This window comes from Myxine glutinosa, unplaced genomic scaffold (genome assembly GCF_964187855.1).
Source record: "Myxine glutinosa unplaced genomic scaffold, kmMyxGlut1.1 SCAFFOLD_1607, whole genome shotgun sequence".
NCBI classification, from domain to species: Eukaryota; Metazoa; Chordata; class Myxini; order Myxiniformes; family Myxinidae; genus Myxine; species Myxine glutinosa.
Genome location: NW_027617702.1, coordinates 69,362 through 88,674, shown reverse-complemented (window position 1 = coordinate 88,674; position 19,313 = coordinate 69,362). Strand labels below are relative to the sequence as shown.

General features: G+C 48.9%; 1 protein-coding gene across 1 annotated transcript in view; it reads left to right on the top strand.

The window, feature by feature from the left end:
- The first annotated feature begins 282 nt into the window (after window positions 1-282).
- Window positions 283-19,313, top strand: part of LOC137433910 (semaphorin-5A) — an 86,472-nt gene continuing 67,441 nt past the window's right edge. The window contains 1 exon segment of the mRNA XM_078769170.1: window positions 283-512. Coding sequence (XP_078625296.1) covers window positions 332-512 — 181 coding nt within the window. The 5' untranslated portion in view covers window positions 283-331.

The following is a 19,313-nucleotide window of genomic DNA, read 5'->3' as shown; positions in this document are numbered from 1 at the left end:
TATGTCGCAGATAGTGGTAAAATTATCATGAATTAACATGTTAGAATGACTACCACAAATGCATGTGATCCAATAGAAAACCCCTTTTTCCATCCAATATTCTATTCTATTCAATAGTGTTTGTGCATTCTTGGGTCCTCCACTAAAATGAAAGCTACATATTTGTATCCCTTTCACACACAACCCTGCGTGCATTATCAGACAAGTGTACATACTGTGAGAAATGAGCTGCCTCATTATACTTAGCTCAACCAAGCTCTTCTCTCTCTCTCTGTTGATCTTTTCCTTGTGTCTGCAGGATTAAAAGGGTGTCAAGGAGACACCATGGCGCATGCCGGGGTGTGAAGCCCCTCCACCATTTAGTCCTGTTTATGTGGCACACCCCATCGCCATGGTGATCGAGCACTTCCTCCTGCTGCTGTTTCCACTATTGAGATCAGTGGTCGACGCAGACCCTGAAGAGAATGAGGGCGAGTGCAAGCACAAAAAACATCCTCAAAGGAGCTACGAAGGTAAGGAGTGACATTGCACGAAACTTGTGAACACAGTGTAAGGACTTAGGAAGGATCAATTTTGGAACCTTCCCATTTATAGCTTACTCATCTGAGCACTTACACCAGGAGTTACCAACCTTTTTTGTGTTATGGCCCCCTTGGCTCCCAGAGCACATCCCCAGCACCCCCCCCCTCCCTTTCGCGAGGGTCAAGCGGCGGAGCGCGTGCAAGGAAGCTAGGGGGGTTTGGGTGGCATGCCCCCCAGAAAAAAATTGATTTCTAGATGCTCTGCGGTGCATTCTGAGAGGTGTTTTGTTCCTTTAATTGGCTATTTTGTTTGTATGAGATTTGGTAAATTATTACACAGAAAATGAGGAATTCCAAGTAGCCAACATGAACATTTAGTTCCATAGTTTTTTTCTGTTCCTTACTGGCTCCCAACTACATCGTTTTTGGAAGAAGCAAACAAAGCAACGTCGCTCGAATGATGCATGTTTGATATGAGATTTTAATATTATCAGTAGCAACACTATGGACAGCATTAAATAGAACTGTCACACAAGAAAACAGTATGAAAAGGTTCCAAGTCAAGAATATGTGAAAACTAAAAACCTCTGTTGTGTCTGTATTTAACGCAGGGTGTTATAATCTCACAAAAAGAAACTCAATTCGACAACAACTCAGGTAATCAAAACTAGGGACGCGGTGCATGCGCCGTAAAAGTGAATTAAAAACTCAGTGGGATGGCAGAAATTGCATTTTAGCTACCAATTGGGGTATCCGTGGTTGAGTCACAGTCAGGGCACAGCAGAGGTCATCTTCAACGTGGAGCCGATTACGCTGTTTCGATTTGATATTCAACAGCGTGGAAAACCCCGCTTCGCAGAGATAGGTAGACGAGAATGGCAGAAGCACCCGGATAGCTATCTGGCTGATATTAGGGTAGCGACACATTCCCACCCAAAACTCCATCAAGCTCTTCTCTTCGAATGTGTCTTTGGCAAATGAATCGTTTCAGAGATCCAGGAATTCATCTTGCATTGCCTCCGGCGAATTACCCCATGGCCCCCCGAGAAATACACCATGGCTTCCCAGGGGGCCATGGCCCCCAGGTTGGGAACCACGGACTTACACCATGATGCTGTGATCACGTGGTCATAAGCCATAAAGACTCCGTTGATTTGTTCATTGTGCTGCATGTTAGATATGTCGAGGCTCATCCACGAGTCTTGTTTCCTGCAATTGTAGAACCAATAAAATAATGAAAGAACCAATAAAAGAGAAGAAGAACAGAAACATCACAATCACAGCATGATGTCATCCGGCCATAACAGCTGTTGCTGAAAACCAGACCATTTGCCTACACAAACTTCGACGATGTCCTTGAACAAACTAAACAGTCGAGGCAAGATAACGTCAGATATATATGTTGGAGACTTCTACGAGCAAATCAAAATGAGTTTGCCAAGCAAAATACCTCGCTTTAAATTAATTATATTACCAAGATTCACAACAACTTCTCAATGTCTCCATCTCTAAAACATGCTATGCCAACACAGGATTTATCAGCGACACTTGTGTACGACAATCCCCATTGTTCACGGAAGTTCATTGTTCATATCCCCATCCTGTAATTTATGACATCACTTTACAACACCTATTTGTTTGGTGGTTTTGTTTGTATTTTCAGGATATTCTGAGAGAGCAATGACAACATTCGCCTTCAGGACAGGCAGATGTTAAATATTCTTATTCGATGGTGTTTATTTGAAATTTCCATGTTTTTTTCAGTTACTTGATTCCTTCTTTGCTCGTTAGAAAGATTTAATATGCACATTGATCTGTGAACATGTTTGCCATGTGCACAGGATTTGATCGTTAAAAACATGATCCCAAAAACCATAAGCGAAAGTTGCATTTGTATTCAGAGCCCTTTTCGCTTTCGCTGTACATTTTCACACTCGCTTAGTCTATGATGCTCAGCCTATACCTCACGTGTTTGTAGGTTTTAATTTTTTAATGTTGTAAACTCCAGTCACGGACTACATAGTCCTCATCGAGGCCAGGCCTTAAATAAAAGAGCTGCATTGATAGAAAAGTGAAGAAAGAGAGAATAGTCTGAGTTTTTGAGAAAGTAAAAAAAATCTGCTTTTTGAACAGGGGAAGGTCGTAAGTGTTTGGAAAGACATGAAAAGGTAAAGAGTTCCAGAGTTTGGCAGTGGGGGGAGGAAACAAACATCATAACAGCCCACCCTTGAGTTGCCAATAATGGCCACACAATAATAATGCGATGTAGTGGCTTGTCGAGTATTCCATGGTCTCACTAATGGCAGAGGTACACAAGCAGCAAGTTATTGGGAGCAGAAACCGAAGTAATATCTGTAGAAAAGAGAAAGAGAGCCACCTTTGCGACGTAATTTGAGCGGGTCGAGTTTTGAGGTCAGATTGGGAGAGTTGATTCGTCAGATTACTTTGGATTCAATTCTGTCGCGTAAATATGTGGAGCCAGAACCTCTCCAGATGTGAGAGCAGTACTCTATACAAGGACAAATCAATCATTTATATAGTTGAAGCAACTGTTGAGAGGAGAAGAATCTTTGACATCTGAAGAGGACTCCTAGTTTATTTGAGGCAGTCTTAGCTATTTGCATAATGTGTGGATTCAGGATAAATTTGATGTTAGGGTAATACCTAGTAGGTTTATTATATCACATGGTGTAATTGCAGAGCTTTCAAATGAGGTTGGAGAGTTGAGAGCTCTTTTAGAGAGAGAGAGATGGGAAGAAATTGAGTTTTAGAAGCATTAAACAACCCGATTACATTTTCCCCACTTGGAAATCTTGGCCAAATCTGAATTTAAAGAGGTGGAATTAAATCCGAATCAAATGAGTTGTAGATCGAGTGAGGGAAGATGGGAAAAACATGGAGGAAAAACATTGAGGTATACATGCATATGTCCTTCTATTCTCCAAATTTTTCTCAGGCGAGTATTCAACAATGCTGGCGACCATTAGAAATGTGGTTATGCATCGAATTAAGGTCACAATTGGTCCTTAATGGTGTTGGGGACAATATCACACTTGAAGCCATGCCGAGGAGAAATCGCATATGAGGCCCCGATACAAGTTCTAAACAATCCATATACAGTCCACGTCTAAAATCCATATACAATCTGACAGCAAGAAAAATCCGACGGGCAATGGGATACATCATTCATGCCATTTAAGCATCTTTATTACCTAAATATCATTGTGCCCTAGCTGGAAGCCTATCTAGCCGAGACTGGAGGCTAGTGACTGTTAAAAAGGTAATCATTTAGTGGACAGAATTGACGGAATAGTTTGCGGTAATAATAATTTTTACTTCCACTAGGTGTGCCCCATGAAACACCATGATAAGTCATTTATACACCTCCACACAGCATTTGTCCAAGGTGGAAAATCCCTGGGGAAGGTGGGAGGGGGAATTTAGTCTCTACAACCTTTGTTGTTTGACCGTTAGTCCTGGAAAGTTTGATTGGTTGAAATGGGATACGTAATGACCAAATGCATCACTGTCAGACAGACAGATACCAAGTTGTGTATTTTAGTATGATTAGTAATTTGGCTGTCATAGAGGGAAGAGTGAGAGTGAGACTGGAGGGAGACAGAACTCTCCCCTGCATGTGTGTGACCCACTCTCCCCTGCGTGTGTGACCCACTCTCCCCCACGTATGTGACCCACTTTCCCCCCGTGGGTGTGATCCACTCTCCCCCACGTGTGTGACCCACTCTCCCCTGCATGTGTGACCCACTCTCCCCCATGTGTGACCCACTCTCCCCTGTGTGTGACCCACTCTCCCCCATGTGTGACCCACTCTCCCCCATGTGTGACCTACTCCCCGGTGCAGTGTGTGTGATGTGGGAGGGATGGGGATGGGGGTGGGGAGGGAGAGGATTTTAGCTCTTGAAGTCACATTTTACATGAAATGTAATTCCACATTTCAAACTGTATTTCCCATGTGCACACACATGCATTCACATGTTATCACAAGTAAATACATTGTGTTGATTACATAATTTGTGGATCTGATAAATTGCCAGTAACCATTTTGTAAAACTGAATGTGCAGGTGCAGCATCTAAATGAAGATGTCCAAATGTCACACACGTCCATGCCCGTGGGATTCCCACGGGTGACCCCACTAGTCTTAATAATAATGCGCTTGTTTGTATGTCTGTCCATCCATCCGTCTGTCTGTAACATTCTGTTCTACCCATTGGTTGGACAGTTAGCTTGACTCCACCCACAATTTATCCTTGAAAAAATCCATACAGTCGTAGTGGGCCAAGCTGGTTGGTTGGTGCTTCCAGCTATGCAAAGTCAAAGATATCTTCGGAACTTTCATTCGCGATTGCTATGCCCTCCCTATAAATTTCCCCCTTCATTGTAAAATAATTTTGAGCCAATAAGAGCCGATAGGTTCTTGTCTGTGTTTATAAGCTAGGTATCCAAAAGTCAGACATTCTTTATTTATCCAAAGCAAGTGTCCTGTCAAACTAGAGATAACATTTGGCCTTTGTAGCTACTGAATGTGGCCAGATTTAGGAGCTGTTTTTTTTTATTGTTATCGCAACAGTGTGGCTACCACCTCTGCCCGGTAGTCTGAGACCATTTACAACAGGTAATGAAGTGATTTATTGCCATGCCTTTATTTACATCAGTGGGTAGTGGGCCTGTAGGACAACGGAGTGACTCAATGGTTCGGGCTGCGTTTGGTACTTGTGCCCGTGGACGTGCTTTGGCCCATGATTCAGTGGGTGAATCAGTGGTTCAGGCTGCGTTCAGTGCTTGTGCCTGTGGACTCAGCTCAGTTTTCCTTTTGTGAGTCAGCCCTACACGGCGAGGAAATGGCAGACCGAGAGTGTGAGGCTTGGCAGTTTTCAAAAATGTGTGAGGCATCTAGAGCATGGGAGTCAAGAAGGTCCGATCTGGGGGGTGAGGAGGTCCGATCGTGGAAGTCAAGAAGGTCCATTTGTGGGAGTTGAGGAGGTCCGATCATGGGAGTTGAGGAGGTCCAATTGTGGGAGTCGATGAGGTCCGATCGTGGGAGTCGAGGAGGTCCAATTGTGGGAGTCGGGGATGTCAGATCATGTGAGTAGATGAGGTCCGATCATGGGAGTCAAGGAGGTCCGATCGTGGTAGTCGAGGAGGTCCGATCGTGGGAGTCAAGGAGGTCCCATCGTGGTAGTCGAGTAGGTCAGATCGTGTGAATCGGGGATGTCAGATCATGTGAGTAGATGAGGTCCAATTGTGGGAGTCGAGGATGTCAGATCATGTGAGTCGATGAGGTCCGATCGTGGGAGTCAAGGAGGTCCGATCGTGGTAGTCGATGAGGTCCAAGCATGGGAGTCGAGCGAGGAACGTTTTTTGCACGAGCGTGATGAGGGTCGAACTGACTGACTTTTGAACTGTCATTTTTGTGAAAAGCATTTACTTGTTGTAAGCTGAATTAGCACAAATTTTCTGAACATCGGAATCCGGATCTGGATACGATAATTTTTTAAGTAATTCTTCACCATTGAGTGACAGAGCCAAAAACGATATATGGCATGATATTTCAAATAACGCAGGTTGGGTGTATGACAAGGCCAAATTGATTCGATTTTGCTGAAGATCTGAATCCAGATCTGGATTCGAGAATTCTTTAATTTTTCAAGTGATTCTTTACCATTGAAAGTCTTTTGCTGACTTAACGGTCAAGGTGGCTAGCTTGCAGATCTCAGGGTCCTGAGTTCAAGCCCATGTCATGTCTGTGAATTAACACGAGGTGGGTTGACTCAGCCTGTCATCCTTCAGAGGTCGGCAAAATGAGTACCAGCTTGCTGGGATGAATGAGCCATTTGAGTATCCTTCATCGAAGTGGTGACTCGTCCAGGATTGTGCCCAATAGCCTAAGAAATTGCTTCGGCAGCCATATGCATCTGAAGATGCGAAAGGAGTGGTTTTATTCTTATTCTTATTCTTCACCATTTGAGAGAAGGGGCCAAAAATGATATACCACATAGCATATTTCAAAAAGTTGTGGACGACTTATGACAAAACTAGGTAGATGAGTTGTGTAGATGACACAAACAAGCAATTAGATTTTCGTTTAAGTCGTGATCCAGATCCGGTCTATCAGTAGTAGACAAAACGTAACCTGTTCAGATTAGTGGAGGTAAGTGCTCTACAGAACTTATTCCAAATAAATAAATTACTTTCATTTAGTGTTTTATAGAATTCCAAATGATTTTACTCATAAATTCAACTTTTCAATTTTTACTTGTGTGGATTTCTGTTCACGTTTTTATGTACTTGGATGTATATGTATAATTTATGTTAAATCCACAGCGTTAAATATATTTAGCTTGTTAATCACATTTTGATTTAACTACAAAATACAGATTACACAGGTTAGATTATATATTTACAGACTCACACTGTAGATCTACATATACTGGATCGACAGTGTAATATACAGATTTAGTGTAATAGAGAGATTTTATTACAGTACAGTACAGTACACTAGTACAGTGCATGGGTGTGTTCCGTTAGCAAGTCAGCAGCTTGCTTGATTCAAAGCGCTCAAACAGAACGGAGTTCTCGGCACCGCTTAACAACATGGCGGGCTCAATCTATATATAATGGATGGAAAGTACATGTACAGTCACGTGAAAAAGTAAGTACACCCCATGTAAAGTTTTGACTTTTTCAACATATTTCAACATACAGCTATTTGATCTTCATTTCAACAATATTCATAGATAAAGGTGATATAATAAAACAAATATCATGAAACATTTACATTTTGTAGTCTATTGTATAATTTAAATAAACATAAATGCAAATTTCGCATGTGGAAAAAGTAAGTACACCCCGACATTTATCACTACCTCAAATACCAAAAATTAGAATCAGGTGCACCAGCTCAGGTGCAAATGATTAGAACATCGTTAGAGAGGATCTTGGAGGAACCTGTCTTATTTGAACCTCAGACATTTAGTTTGGTTTGCTCTTTGTTGTTGAAGTGTGGGGCGTCACCATGCCTAGATCAAAAGAGCTCTCTGAGGCCTTCAGAAAGAAGGTTATAGATGCCTACGAGTCTGGGAAGGGATTTAATAAGATCTCCAAACAATTTGAAATCAATCATTCGACTGTCCGGAAGATCATCTACAAGTGGAGAAGATTCCAAACAACTGCCAACTTGTTCAGGCCAGGCCGCCCGAGCAAGTTCAGCCCGAGAGCAGACGGCAAGATGCTGAAAGAAGTCTCTAAGAACCCCAGAATGTCATCACGGGACCTACAGGTAGCTCTTGCCACTGATGATGTCAAAGTGCACGAGTCTACCATTAGAAAGAGGCTGCACAAATTTGATCTACATGGGAGGTGTGCCAGGAGGAAACCTTTGCGGTCCAGAAAGAACATCAGGGCAAGACTAAAGTTTGCCAATGAACACCGAGGCAAAGACCAGCACTTCTGGAACAATGTGCTCTGGACAGATGAGTCAAAGGTAGAGCTATTTGGCCACAGTACCAGAAGACATGTTTGGCGAAAACCAAAGACAGCATTTGACCACAAGAACCTGATACCAACTGTAAAGCATGGTGGTGAAAATATTATGGATTGGGGCAGCTTTGCTGCATCAGGGCCTGGGCAGCTCACCATCATATAATCCACTATGAATTCTTCATTGTACCAGAGGGTGCTTGAGGATAATGTGAGGCCATCTGTCGGAAAGTTGAAGCTCAATTGAAGGTGGACCTTGCAACATGACAATGACCCTAAACATACCAGTAAATCCACCATGGAATGGCTGAAAAGAAAGAAATGGAGGGTTCTGGAATGGCCAAGTCAAAGCCCGGATCTAAATCCCATCGAGATGTTGTGGGGGGATTTGAAACGAGCTGTGCATGAAAGAAACCCCTCAAACATCGCACAGCTGAAAGAATTCTGCATGGAGGAGTGGGCAAAAATTTCTCCCAGTCGATGTCAGAGACTGGTAGACAGTTATAAGAAACGCCTACTTGAGGTTGTTTCTGCCAAAGGGGGCAATACCACCTATTAGAGCCAAGGGTGTACTTACTTTTTCCACATGCGAAATTTGCATTTATGTTTATTTAAATTATACAATGGACTACAAAATGTAAATGTTTCATGATATTTGTTATATTATATCACCTTTATCTATCAATATTGTTGAAATGAAGATCAAATAGCTGTATGTTGAAATATGTTGAAAAAGTCAAAACTTTACATGGGGTGTACTTACTTTTTCACGTGACTGTATGTATGTTGTATGTTTCATCTACTCCTCAGAGAGGATTTGACCTCGGAAGCTGAAATTTTCAGGGATTTCTCAGGACATCATGTAGGTGCTTCCTGAAGTTTTGTTTGATTCCACCAAGTTTTGAAAAAAGAAAAAAAATTCCATCCATCTTGGCATTTTTTCCCCCTTTGGGGGGAGGGTGGTGCAATTGGAATTATCCCAGGCATGTCGCCATGATGTATGATATATGCACGTAAGGAGTACACATGTGTTTGCTTAATGTACATAACCCAGGTTGATTTTATTGTCGGAAAACAGCAAGGCAGCACAGTCTGTTGCCTATACACCGCCCAAATACAGGGATGTGTTAGAAAAACGTGTTGTACGCTGCCGGGCACGTATTAATAACATGACCGCCTTTCCCCTCCACCCCCATCGTCCCGGACGCTTATTATGCGTGGCCATGCCTTGGATCATCAATCCAAACATCTGCAAGATGCTTACAAGGACACGTTTCTAGCTCAAATCCAATTTCACCTCATAATGATATTGAGCTTGTCACTAAGATTTGTCAGGATAGTTGAACAACATTTGGACGAACTACTCAACAAAAATTATGAACAGTATCGCAAAAAGCAATGGCATTCAAATCGTTGCTGAGGTGTTGTTTTCACCGCACTAAAATGGCGGCGGCCATCGCCAACCAGAAGTAACCCAAAGGTGGTCCACCCATGCTCTCGTGACACTCGAACAAATGCTGTCATTTTTGGTTTTACTCGGTTGCCCTCCTGTGACAACTTCCCCAAACTATTTTATTGTGTTAACAGTGGCTACAGAGTACGGAGAAGTAGGAAAAAAGATAAAGAAATGAGGAGTCAGAAGGAGGAGCCCCCCTGCCCAGCTTATCTATGGACCATACCACTGTGCATTTTGGGGGAGGAGGGGAAGAGGTTCGTTGTTTGTATATCTTGAAGAATTAGGATGAAAAGTATAAGTAACAATAAAAGTATGAAATGCATGAGAATACATAACAGGAATATGCCTCTGAACATTTAATTGGTTGTAGTATAATTTTGAGTCCGACGACGTCGGCCATTTTTGCTAACATAATGAAGCACCTCACTCCATTGCTTGCTCCTCTTGTTGAGTGGCTAAGCAAGTGGCTTGCAAAGCGGTTTATATGGAATGACTGGCTTGAAAAGCGATACTGTAGCGGTTACCGCTGGATGTACATAATCGCCTTGCACCGGCCAGAACACGGCCAGACGCGCCTCTCCCGGGCATGCCCGGACTCACTGTTCCCGGGCACGCCCGAACCTCCCGGGCACGCCCGGTCTCGTCTTTCCCGGGCATGCCCGCTCTCGCCTTTCCAGGGCTCGCCCAGAGCGTCCGGGCATGCCCGCTATCGCCTTTCCAGGGCTCGCCCAGAGCGTCCGGGCATGCCCGCTATCGCCTTTCCAGGGCACGCCCAGAGCGTCCGGGCATGCCCGCTATCGCCTTTCCAGGGCTCGCCCAGAGCGTCCGGGCATGCCCGCTATCGCCTTTCCAGTGCTCGCCCAGAGCGCCCGGGCACGCCCAGCCTCGACTTGCGAGGCCGCAACCAAACATGCCCGGGCAGGTCCAGACTCGCTTTTCCAAGGCTCGCCCTTGATACCCGGGCATGCCCGGTATAGCTTTTGCCGGGCAAACTTCCCGACATAAATGTGTATATATATTGTTGCCCGAAAAACGGGCTTGTCAGAATACCTGAGCTGTTTTGTTTCAATAAAGCAACTCGGACGAATTCCGTCTTTGGTCGCGTCAATTCTTTCAACTCGCGTTGGAGCGCAGTTCCTTCATTGGTGACCTACCGACATGGATACGGCAGTGACGCTTAAACTGCCTACCTTCTGGGAGACTCACGTGGCTGTTTGGTTCGCCCAGGCGGACTCCCAGTTCGCCCTGCGAGGCATCACCGCGGACGACACCCGCTTCCACCATGTTGTGGCGGCACTCGGTTCCACCACCGCGGCCCGCGCCTTGAGCCTCCTCCAGCACCCGCCGGCTGCTGACAAATACGACGCGCTGAAGACGCTCCTCCTCGGCGCTTTCGCCCTCTCACCGGCAGCACGCGCACGGCGCCTGCTTGACCTGCCCGAGCTCGGCGACACGCGCCTGTCCGAGCGCATGGACTATATGCTCTCGTTGCTCGGCGAGCACTCTCCGGCATTCCTGTTCCGGGAGCTGTTCCTCCGTCAGCTGCCTAACCCGGTACGCCTCGCCCTGGCTGGCACGTTGATCACGGATTCCCGCGCCCTCGCCAGGGAAGCCGATAAGATCTCCTCGGCGGGCCAGCACATCGGCGCGGTTACCTGGAGCCCGCCGCCGTCCGAGGCGACGCCCACGATGCCCGAGCGCCCTGCGCGGTTGGAGGCCGAACTGCCGGTGCAACTGGCGGCCGCCACGCCGCACCCCCCGCTTCCGACACGACGGCCGGGGCCTCCACCTGACCGGGCGTGGTGTTATTACCACGCCAGGTTCGGACACAAGGCTCGGACGTGCCGGCCCCCGTGCACTTTCGGCAGGTCGGGAAACGGCCGGGCCGGCGTTCATTCCCAGCCATGAGCGCCGGCCACTCGGGCAACTTGCTGTTTATTCGGGACAAAGCGTCTGGACGGCGTTTCCTGTGCGACACCGGCGCCCAACTGAGCGTCATACCTGCCTCCGAGCAGGACAGGCTGGACGCAGTTTGCGGCCCCTCTTTGGTCGCTGCTAATGGCTCGGCCATACGCACTTTCGGCCCACCCGTCGTCACCCTCTGCTTCGGCAGCCAGCGCTTTCAATGGACTTTTGTTACCGCCAGCGTCCCCGTGGCTTTGCTGGGCGCCGACTTCCTCTGCGCGCACGGGCTGCTGGTCGACGTCAAACGACGTCGCCTTGTCCACGCCGAGACCTTCAGCTCCCTGGCGTGCACAATGAGCAGCTCCACGCCGACCGAACTGGCGTGCGCCCTCCCGGCAACGAACGAGTTCGCTCGCCTGCTCGTGGAATTCCCGGCCCTCACGCGGCCGACGTTTTCGGCCGTCGCGGTGCGGCACGGGATCGAGCACCACATACCCACTACGGGCCCGCCGGTCTACGCCAGGGCCCGCCGCCTCGACCCAGCCAAGCTCGCCGTGGCAAAGGCCGAATTCGACGCGTTGGAGCACCTCGGCATCGTGCGGCGCTCCGATAGCGCGTGGGCCTCGCCACTGCACATCGTGCCAAAGCCGGGGGGTGGATGGCGCCCGTGTGGCGACTACCGCCGTCTCAATGATGCTACCACCCCCGACAGGTACCCGATCCCGCATATTCAGGACTTTTCCGCCCGTTTGGCGGGACGGGTCATCTTTTTGAAAATTGACCTGATACGGGGCTACCACCAGGTACCTGTCCGGGCGGCCGACGTCCCGAAGACGGCCGTCATCACGCCGTTCGGCCTGTTCGAATTTTTGCGGATGCCGTTTGGCCTCAAGAACGCAGCCCAGGCGTTCCAGCGCTTGATGGATGGCGTGCTGCGCGACCTGCCGTTTCTTTTCGTCTATCTGGACGACATCCTCGTCGCCAGCACGTCCCGCGCCGAGCACCTCCTCCACCTCCGAACACTGTTCGGTCGCCTCAGCGAGCACGGCTTAATTGTCAACCCGGTCAAATGCCACTTCCGCGCGACGACCGTTGACTTTTTGGGCCACCGCATCACCAAGACCGGGGCCGTGCCGCTGCCGACCAAGGTCGAGGCCATCACCACGTTCCCGCATCCCCGTTCCATCAAGGCCCTCCAGGAGTTCCTCGGCATGGTGAATTTTTATCACCGATTCGTGCCCCGCGCTGCTCAGCTCATGCGGCCCCTTTACGAGGCCCTCCGGGGCAAGCCGGCCAAGCATGACATTGTTTGGTCCGCGGCCATGGACGCGGCCTTCGCCAGTGCCAAACGGGCCCTCGCCGACGCAACGCTGCTGGCTCACCCGGTGCTCAACGCGCCCATCGCCCTCACTACGGACGCCTCCAACTACGCGGTGGGCACCGTCCATGAGCAATGGGTGGACGGGGTTTGGCAGCCACTCGCTTTTTTCAGCCGGCAACTCCGGCCGAACGAGTTAAACTACAGCACGTTCGACCGCGAGCTGCTCGGGCTATTCCTGGCCGTTCGCCATTTCCGACACCTCCTGGAGGGCCGCCCGTTCACGGCTTTCGTCGACCACAAGCCGTTGGTCTACGCAATGGCTAAGGTCACGGAGCCGTGGTCAGCCCGCCAGCAGCGCCACCTCTCCGCCGTGTCGGAGTTCACCACGGACATCCAGCACGTCGCCGGCAAAGACAACGCCGTGGCCGACTGCCTTTCGCGGGCCAGCGTGAACGCGGTCCACCTCGGTGTGGACTTCACGCTCATGGCGGCCGACCAGACCACCGACGCCTCGGTGCAGGCACTCCGCGTGGCGGACACGGGCCTCCGCCTGGCCGACATCCCCTTCGCGGGCACCGTCCTGCTCTGCGACGTCTCCCAGGGCCAGCCTCGCCCCATCGTGCCCGTTTCCTGGCAGCGCTGCATCTTCGCCTCCATCCACGGCCTTTCTCACCCGGGCCGGAAAGCTTCTCAGAAGCTGGTGTCAGCGCGTTTCGTCTGGCACGGCCTTCGATGAAACATCCGCGACTGGGCCAACGCCTGCACGGCCTGCCAGCGAGCCAAGGTCCACCGCCACACCCAGGCCCCGCTGGCACATTTCGCCGTGCCTGAACGGCGTTTCGACCACGTCCACGTGGACCTGGTGGGTCCCCTGCCCCCCTCGCGGGGGTTCACCCACCTGCTCACCATGGTGGACAGGACCACCAGGTGGCCGGAGGCCGTGCCCCTCACCTCCACCACCACCGCCGACGTGGCGCAGGCGTTCATCGCCACCTGGGTCGCGCGCTTCGGCGCACCAGCGGACATCTCGTCCGACCGCGGCCCACAGTTCACGTCTGAGCTTTGGGGCGCGGTCGCCCGTTCGTTGGGGGTCACGCTGCACCGCACCACGGCCTACCACCCCCAAGCCAATGGGTTGTGCGAGCGGTTTCACCGCTCCATGAAGGCCGCACTCATGGCCGGCCTTCAGGACGACGGTTGGGCCGACCGGCTGCCGTGGGTCCTTTTGGGCCTTCGCACGGCCCCCAAGGAAGACCTCCAGGCGTCCGCCGCCGAGCTCGTCTATGGCCAGCCACTCCGCGTCCCGGGCGAATTCGTGCCTGACGCTACCAGTCCCTGGTCCGCCGCTCGCCAGCGCTCGGACCTCCAGGAGGCCGCCCGACGATTTGCCCCCGTGCCGACGTCCCGCCACGGTGGCCCCCAGTCCTACGTCCCCCCGGCACTTCGCACAGCGGAGTACGTCTTTGTGCATCATGACGCTCACCGGGGGCCACTCCGGCCGCCGTACGACGGGCCCTTCCGGGTCCTGCGACGGGGCGACAAGTCTTTCATCGTCGACTTCGGCGGCCGGCCGGACCGGATTTCTGTGGACCGCCTCAAACCGGCGCACATGGACGTCGACCGACCACCACGGTTGGCCCTTCCTCCACGGCGAGGCCGCCCCCCGTCCACAGTTCCCCCCGCTCGACCACCCACCACCACGTCAGACCCCTCCCCACGACCCTCCAGGGGTCGCTTCGGCCGGGTCATCCGGACCCCCCTTAAATTGACCCTGCCGGTGCAGGTCGATTCTGGAGGGGCGTGTGTAGCGGTTACCGCTGGATGTACATAATCGCCTTGCACCGGCCAGAACACGGCCAGACGCGCCTCTCCCGGGCATGCCCGGACTCACTGTTCCCGGGCACGCCCGAACCTCCCGGGCACGCCCGGTCTCGTCTTTCCCGGGCATGCCCGCTCTCGCCTTTCCAGGGCTCGCCCAGAGCGTCCGGGCATGCCCGCTATCGCTTTTCCAGGGCTCGCCCAGAGCGTCCGGGCATGCCCGCTATCGCCTTTCCAGGGCACGCCCAGAGCGTCCGGGCATGCCCGCTATCGCCTTTCCAGGGCTCGCCCAGAGCGTCCGGGCATGCCCGCTATCGCCTTTCCAGTGCTCGCCCAGAGCGCCCGGGCACGCCCAGCCTCGACTTGCCAGGCCGCAGCCAAACACGCCCGGGCAGGTCCAGACTCGCCTTTCCAAGGCTCGCCCTTGATACCCGGGCATGCCCGGTATAGCTTTTGCCGGACAAACTTCCCGACATAAATGTGTATATATATTGTTGCCCGAAAAACGGGCTTGTCAGAATACCTGAGCTGTTTTGTTTCAATAAAGCAACTCGGACGAATTCCGTCTTTGGTCGCGTCAATTCTTTCGACTCGCGTTGGAGCGCAGTTCCTTCAATACCAAGCCGATTGTTAACGGAACACACCCCAGATTACATGCACATATTACACTGGGGTTGGAGACATATGTGAATAACTCGATCTACGGTGTAATACAGAGACTCCCATATATCTGCAGTTTACAGTGTACGCGTAGTAGATCTGCATTGTAGTACAGTTGAGTAGATCTTCAGTGTGATACTTCAATATATTGTACATACATCTGGTCTAAAACTTGGTAAATCAAGATTGATGTTGGAAAATGCAAAATCCTCCATTATGGGCAGAGCAATCCGAGGTTCGAGTACCATATGGATGTGGTATATGTGACGGATCCTCTGCATTGTTGGATGATCGATGTTACAGAAGGAAAAGGATTCAGTGTTGACCTTTCACCAGTCATTAAAGTTTTCAGTTCACACAGATGTTGTTTGTCATAAGGCCAACATAATTGTAGGATTAATCAAGAAGATATTTTCCTCGTGACAGATAAGTTGTGGTTCCATTGTACAAAAAGTCCACACTTGGAACATTGTCATGGAATTTGGCAGCCATGTCTGGCACCTTATGTACCGGCACACATAAAAAGTAGATTACCTTCACACAATCCCTGCGCAATGCATAAAGATACCTGATAAGGAGACTGAATGGTTCATAGTTTACAAATAAGATGTGAGGAAAGACGGAATATCGAGGTTATGGGACCTCTTGTCATCTCGAATTATCCCCACAAAATGTCCAACCAATATAAGCTTATAACATTGTCATCCAGGTGTTTTAAGCAGGTGTATATGTGATTAAGGTGATATTTCTCTTGCACAGTTGATGATATGACAGTTTAGCTGCGTGATCTAAATGGGGTAAATGTGTAATACAAGTTTCACGATACACATGAACCTATTTCTATACATAAGAGCAAATAGCAAGATCCGTATGAAATCCTTTCCCATAAGAGGTGACATTTGCCAAAGCATTTGCTATGACAATCTGCAGGCAGAGAGGGAGAATGGCTGGGAAAAGGAAGGATTGCCAAGTTGAAGCTTTTCCGGGGGGAGAAAGGGTAACGTGACGGGCAGTCTGTGAGTAGTTATTTTGAGGGGGGGAGTCGTTAGAGGTGGGTCGGGTGTAATTGCCAAGTTGGTATTGCTGAGAATAGCACTGCTAAGTTCGAAACATCTGGTGCTGTTCTGAGGAAATCCATGCCACGATTTGAAAATCCACAAGGCATTGGACCACATTGGTAAGAGAAACAGGTACCTCCACCTCCCAGGGTGATGATACGTTTTGGGAGAGATTTTCGTCCCCCCAAAAACCCATATGGGGGTAGAGATGGAATGAGTGAAAGAAGGAGGAAAACCATTGGGATTTGCTCTGAGAGTGCACCTTGTGCAGCTTGAGTAGCGGAGAGATGTGAAAATATCAGCTGGGTACCATCGGGCATGTACTATTTACTCTCACGAGAGCAAATAGTACATTTTTTCATACAGTAGGCAAGGCTCATCCAGGCCCCCATGTAAACCGAGAAGAATACGGCTGACCTCTTCTGATGCGACGCAGCTCCGCCTGGGGAAACAATCGTAACCCCCCTTGTGGGAAAGAAAACAGCAGGAATCACTTTGGGAAGGAAAACACGGAATCGGAGCGATTCCCCCGTCGAGGACTCTGAGTTCTTGGCACTTTCTCTCCACTCAGGTCCTGTTAGCTGAAGCTATAATTTCACTACATTTCTTGGTTTTCCGGCACTGCAAGTGAAAACGGTCTCAGAAATGCATGAAGGGTTACAAGAGCGGAGTTTAGATGCTCGATCAAATTTTTTATTTGGAATCGTTGAACATTCCTTACAGAACTTGCGTACAATTTGTATCCTACCATATATAATCCTTACTTTTGATTTATTGGACGAGTTATATAATGGATGTATGGTTGTTGCTGTGCAAGAAATCTTTCAACGCAATCTGTTTTCTTCGGCATACCATTTCCTTCATTGGATCACAGAGTGATTCTTGGCTCCCAGAACGACATATGGGTCTAGTGCGTAAACCACAGCTTCATTATGGACATGAGAATGACGCATTCACTGAAGTTCCTCTTCAAGGTTGTACCGGTAGGCTGTGGGAACAAGCGGTCGACTTTGGTCCGTAAATCGCTTTGGGTTATATTACTTTTTCGACAATATCATGAGTCGAGAATCAGCACCTGGTTTCTATTGCTGACATTAGTGAATAACCGTTGCACTTTCAGCAGCAGATGCTGGAACCCCTAAACCTGGCTGGAGGGATGTGTGCTCACATAGCTCCGAGATCTCCTCACAATTCCAAAAAGCTGTACTGAGAAAAAAACTGTTGTACGTTGCAATATCGGAGTAATTTCTTACATTCCCTGGCCTAGACCTACCAAAGTCGATTTGGCTGTCTCAGCTGTGTTCATCAATCAATTATGTGAACCGTTAGAGAATAGGCCACGAGTTATGAAAGTGAAGAATTTGCACTGTGTAGTACCAGAAAAAATGTGTACCTATATATTATCTATATTTCTAGTTTTATTTGTTAAAAAAATGTTTTTTGTTAAACATTGTTCTGGGTCAATGCCAGTTATGACTCAGGGTTTGATTTCTCCATAATTACTAAACATAAGTAATCTAAATCTGGTAGTCTGCCCAAAGTGTTACGTGCTCCTCCCCAAACCCCGGTCACGGTGTACCTCCGAGCCCCGAGAGGAGTCACAGCAGAAAGATGTGTTATTCTGTATGTCAAAGATCAATGGTGAAACCACACCAATTGTTACCAACAAACAAGTATTGTATTAAGATCACACAAGAATAACAGTACAACAACAATAGTAATCAATTGTACAACCAATATATATTTCCTATGATGGTACCATCAGGTTCGTACAATATAACTCACGGTGCTCCAAGTGAGTGAAACAAGAACATTCCCAATGTCTCTATTCTGGCATCAAGCCAAAGTCGATCCGCTCCAGTGATCGCCAGAACGATGTCTAAACGAGACCAGAATCCCGTTCGGATGACAGTCACAGTCACGCTGCCAAAGCTGCGCAAAGGTGCCCTCAAGGCGACTGGGAAATCACACCCTCGGGTATGGACGTTCCACGGCTCCCAATCGGCGAACCGCAGATTTCCCACTCAAAAGCCACGTGACACACACACACCAGATTAACGTCCGAATGCGGTGAAAATGGTTAAAGCGAGGTGAAAAACCTTGAGCGAAGCGCAAATCCTGCACGAGGTAAAAATGGCCGATGGCCCATTCTTGTGGCGTAACGGCACTCCAATGATTCTCCTCGGAATCAATCGCAAAACCTGTCACGCAGGTTTTTCTGTCACAGCGATAACAACTCTGTCGCAGGAATCCCTTTCCCAGGAAACCCCAAAGTTCACTCGTGACTCTCGTTCGCCAACGTTCACTCCAGACCTCTAAGCAGCTAGGCTTCTTGTCCGACTCGCTCGCTCCGCCTTCTCTTCCTCCTCTTCCACTTCGTCGTCGTCCGGTTCCGGTTTCATTTAAAACATTAACTTTTTTACCTTTTGAAAATAGTAATCTCTATTTCCCTTAAACGACAACAATAACAGTACATGGAATCAAAAATGTTTACAGTGGATGAAAACCACAACAACGGAAGTGACAAATCCGTAACAAAAGGTACATTCAGTGCTGCCAAAGCAGCCTCGCGGCAAGGATTGCACTACGTGATTTGCCATTGCCTTCCCAGTGGTAGTCGGGGCAGGATGTGTATGTAACTTATTCAGAGTTCCCTCAATAGCTCGCCTAGTCAGGGCAGGATGTGTATGTAACTTATTCAGAGTTCCCTCAATAGCTCGCCTATGCTCTTCATGAAGAACACCGTGGGATCTGTAACGTCCACCAACTAATGCCAGAAGACGGGACAGCCAGCCTAACATCCATTCGCTGTTGACTGAAATGGTCAATGTTTGATGATGATTACCTTTATGTGAAAGAAGATGCACCTTTTAAGCAGAAATGCAACTCGGTGAATATCCCACTAATTCCAGTGGCGCCAGCCACGACTTGCCATTGGCTATAAAATGTGATGCTTTTCAGTCTATCATGGATCCGCAAAGGCAAGACAGTTTCCTCGGCAAGGATTATTGGGAAATTCACAGCTTCATCGCAAACATGTTTAATGATGCTTTTTGATCGTATCTTGATGCAAAG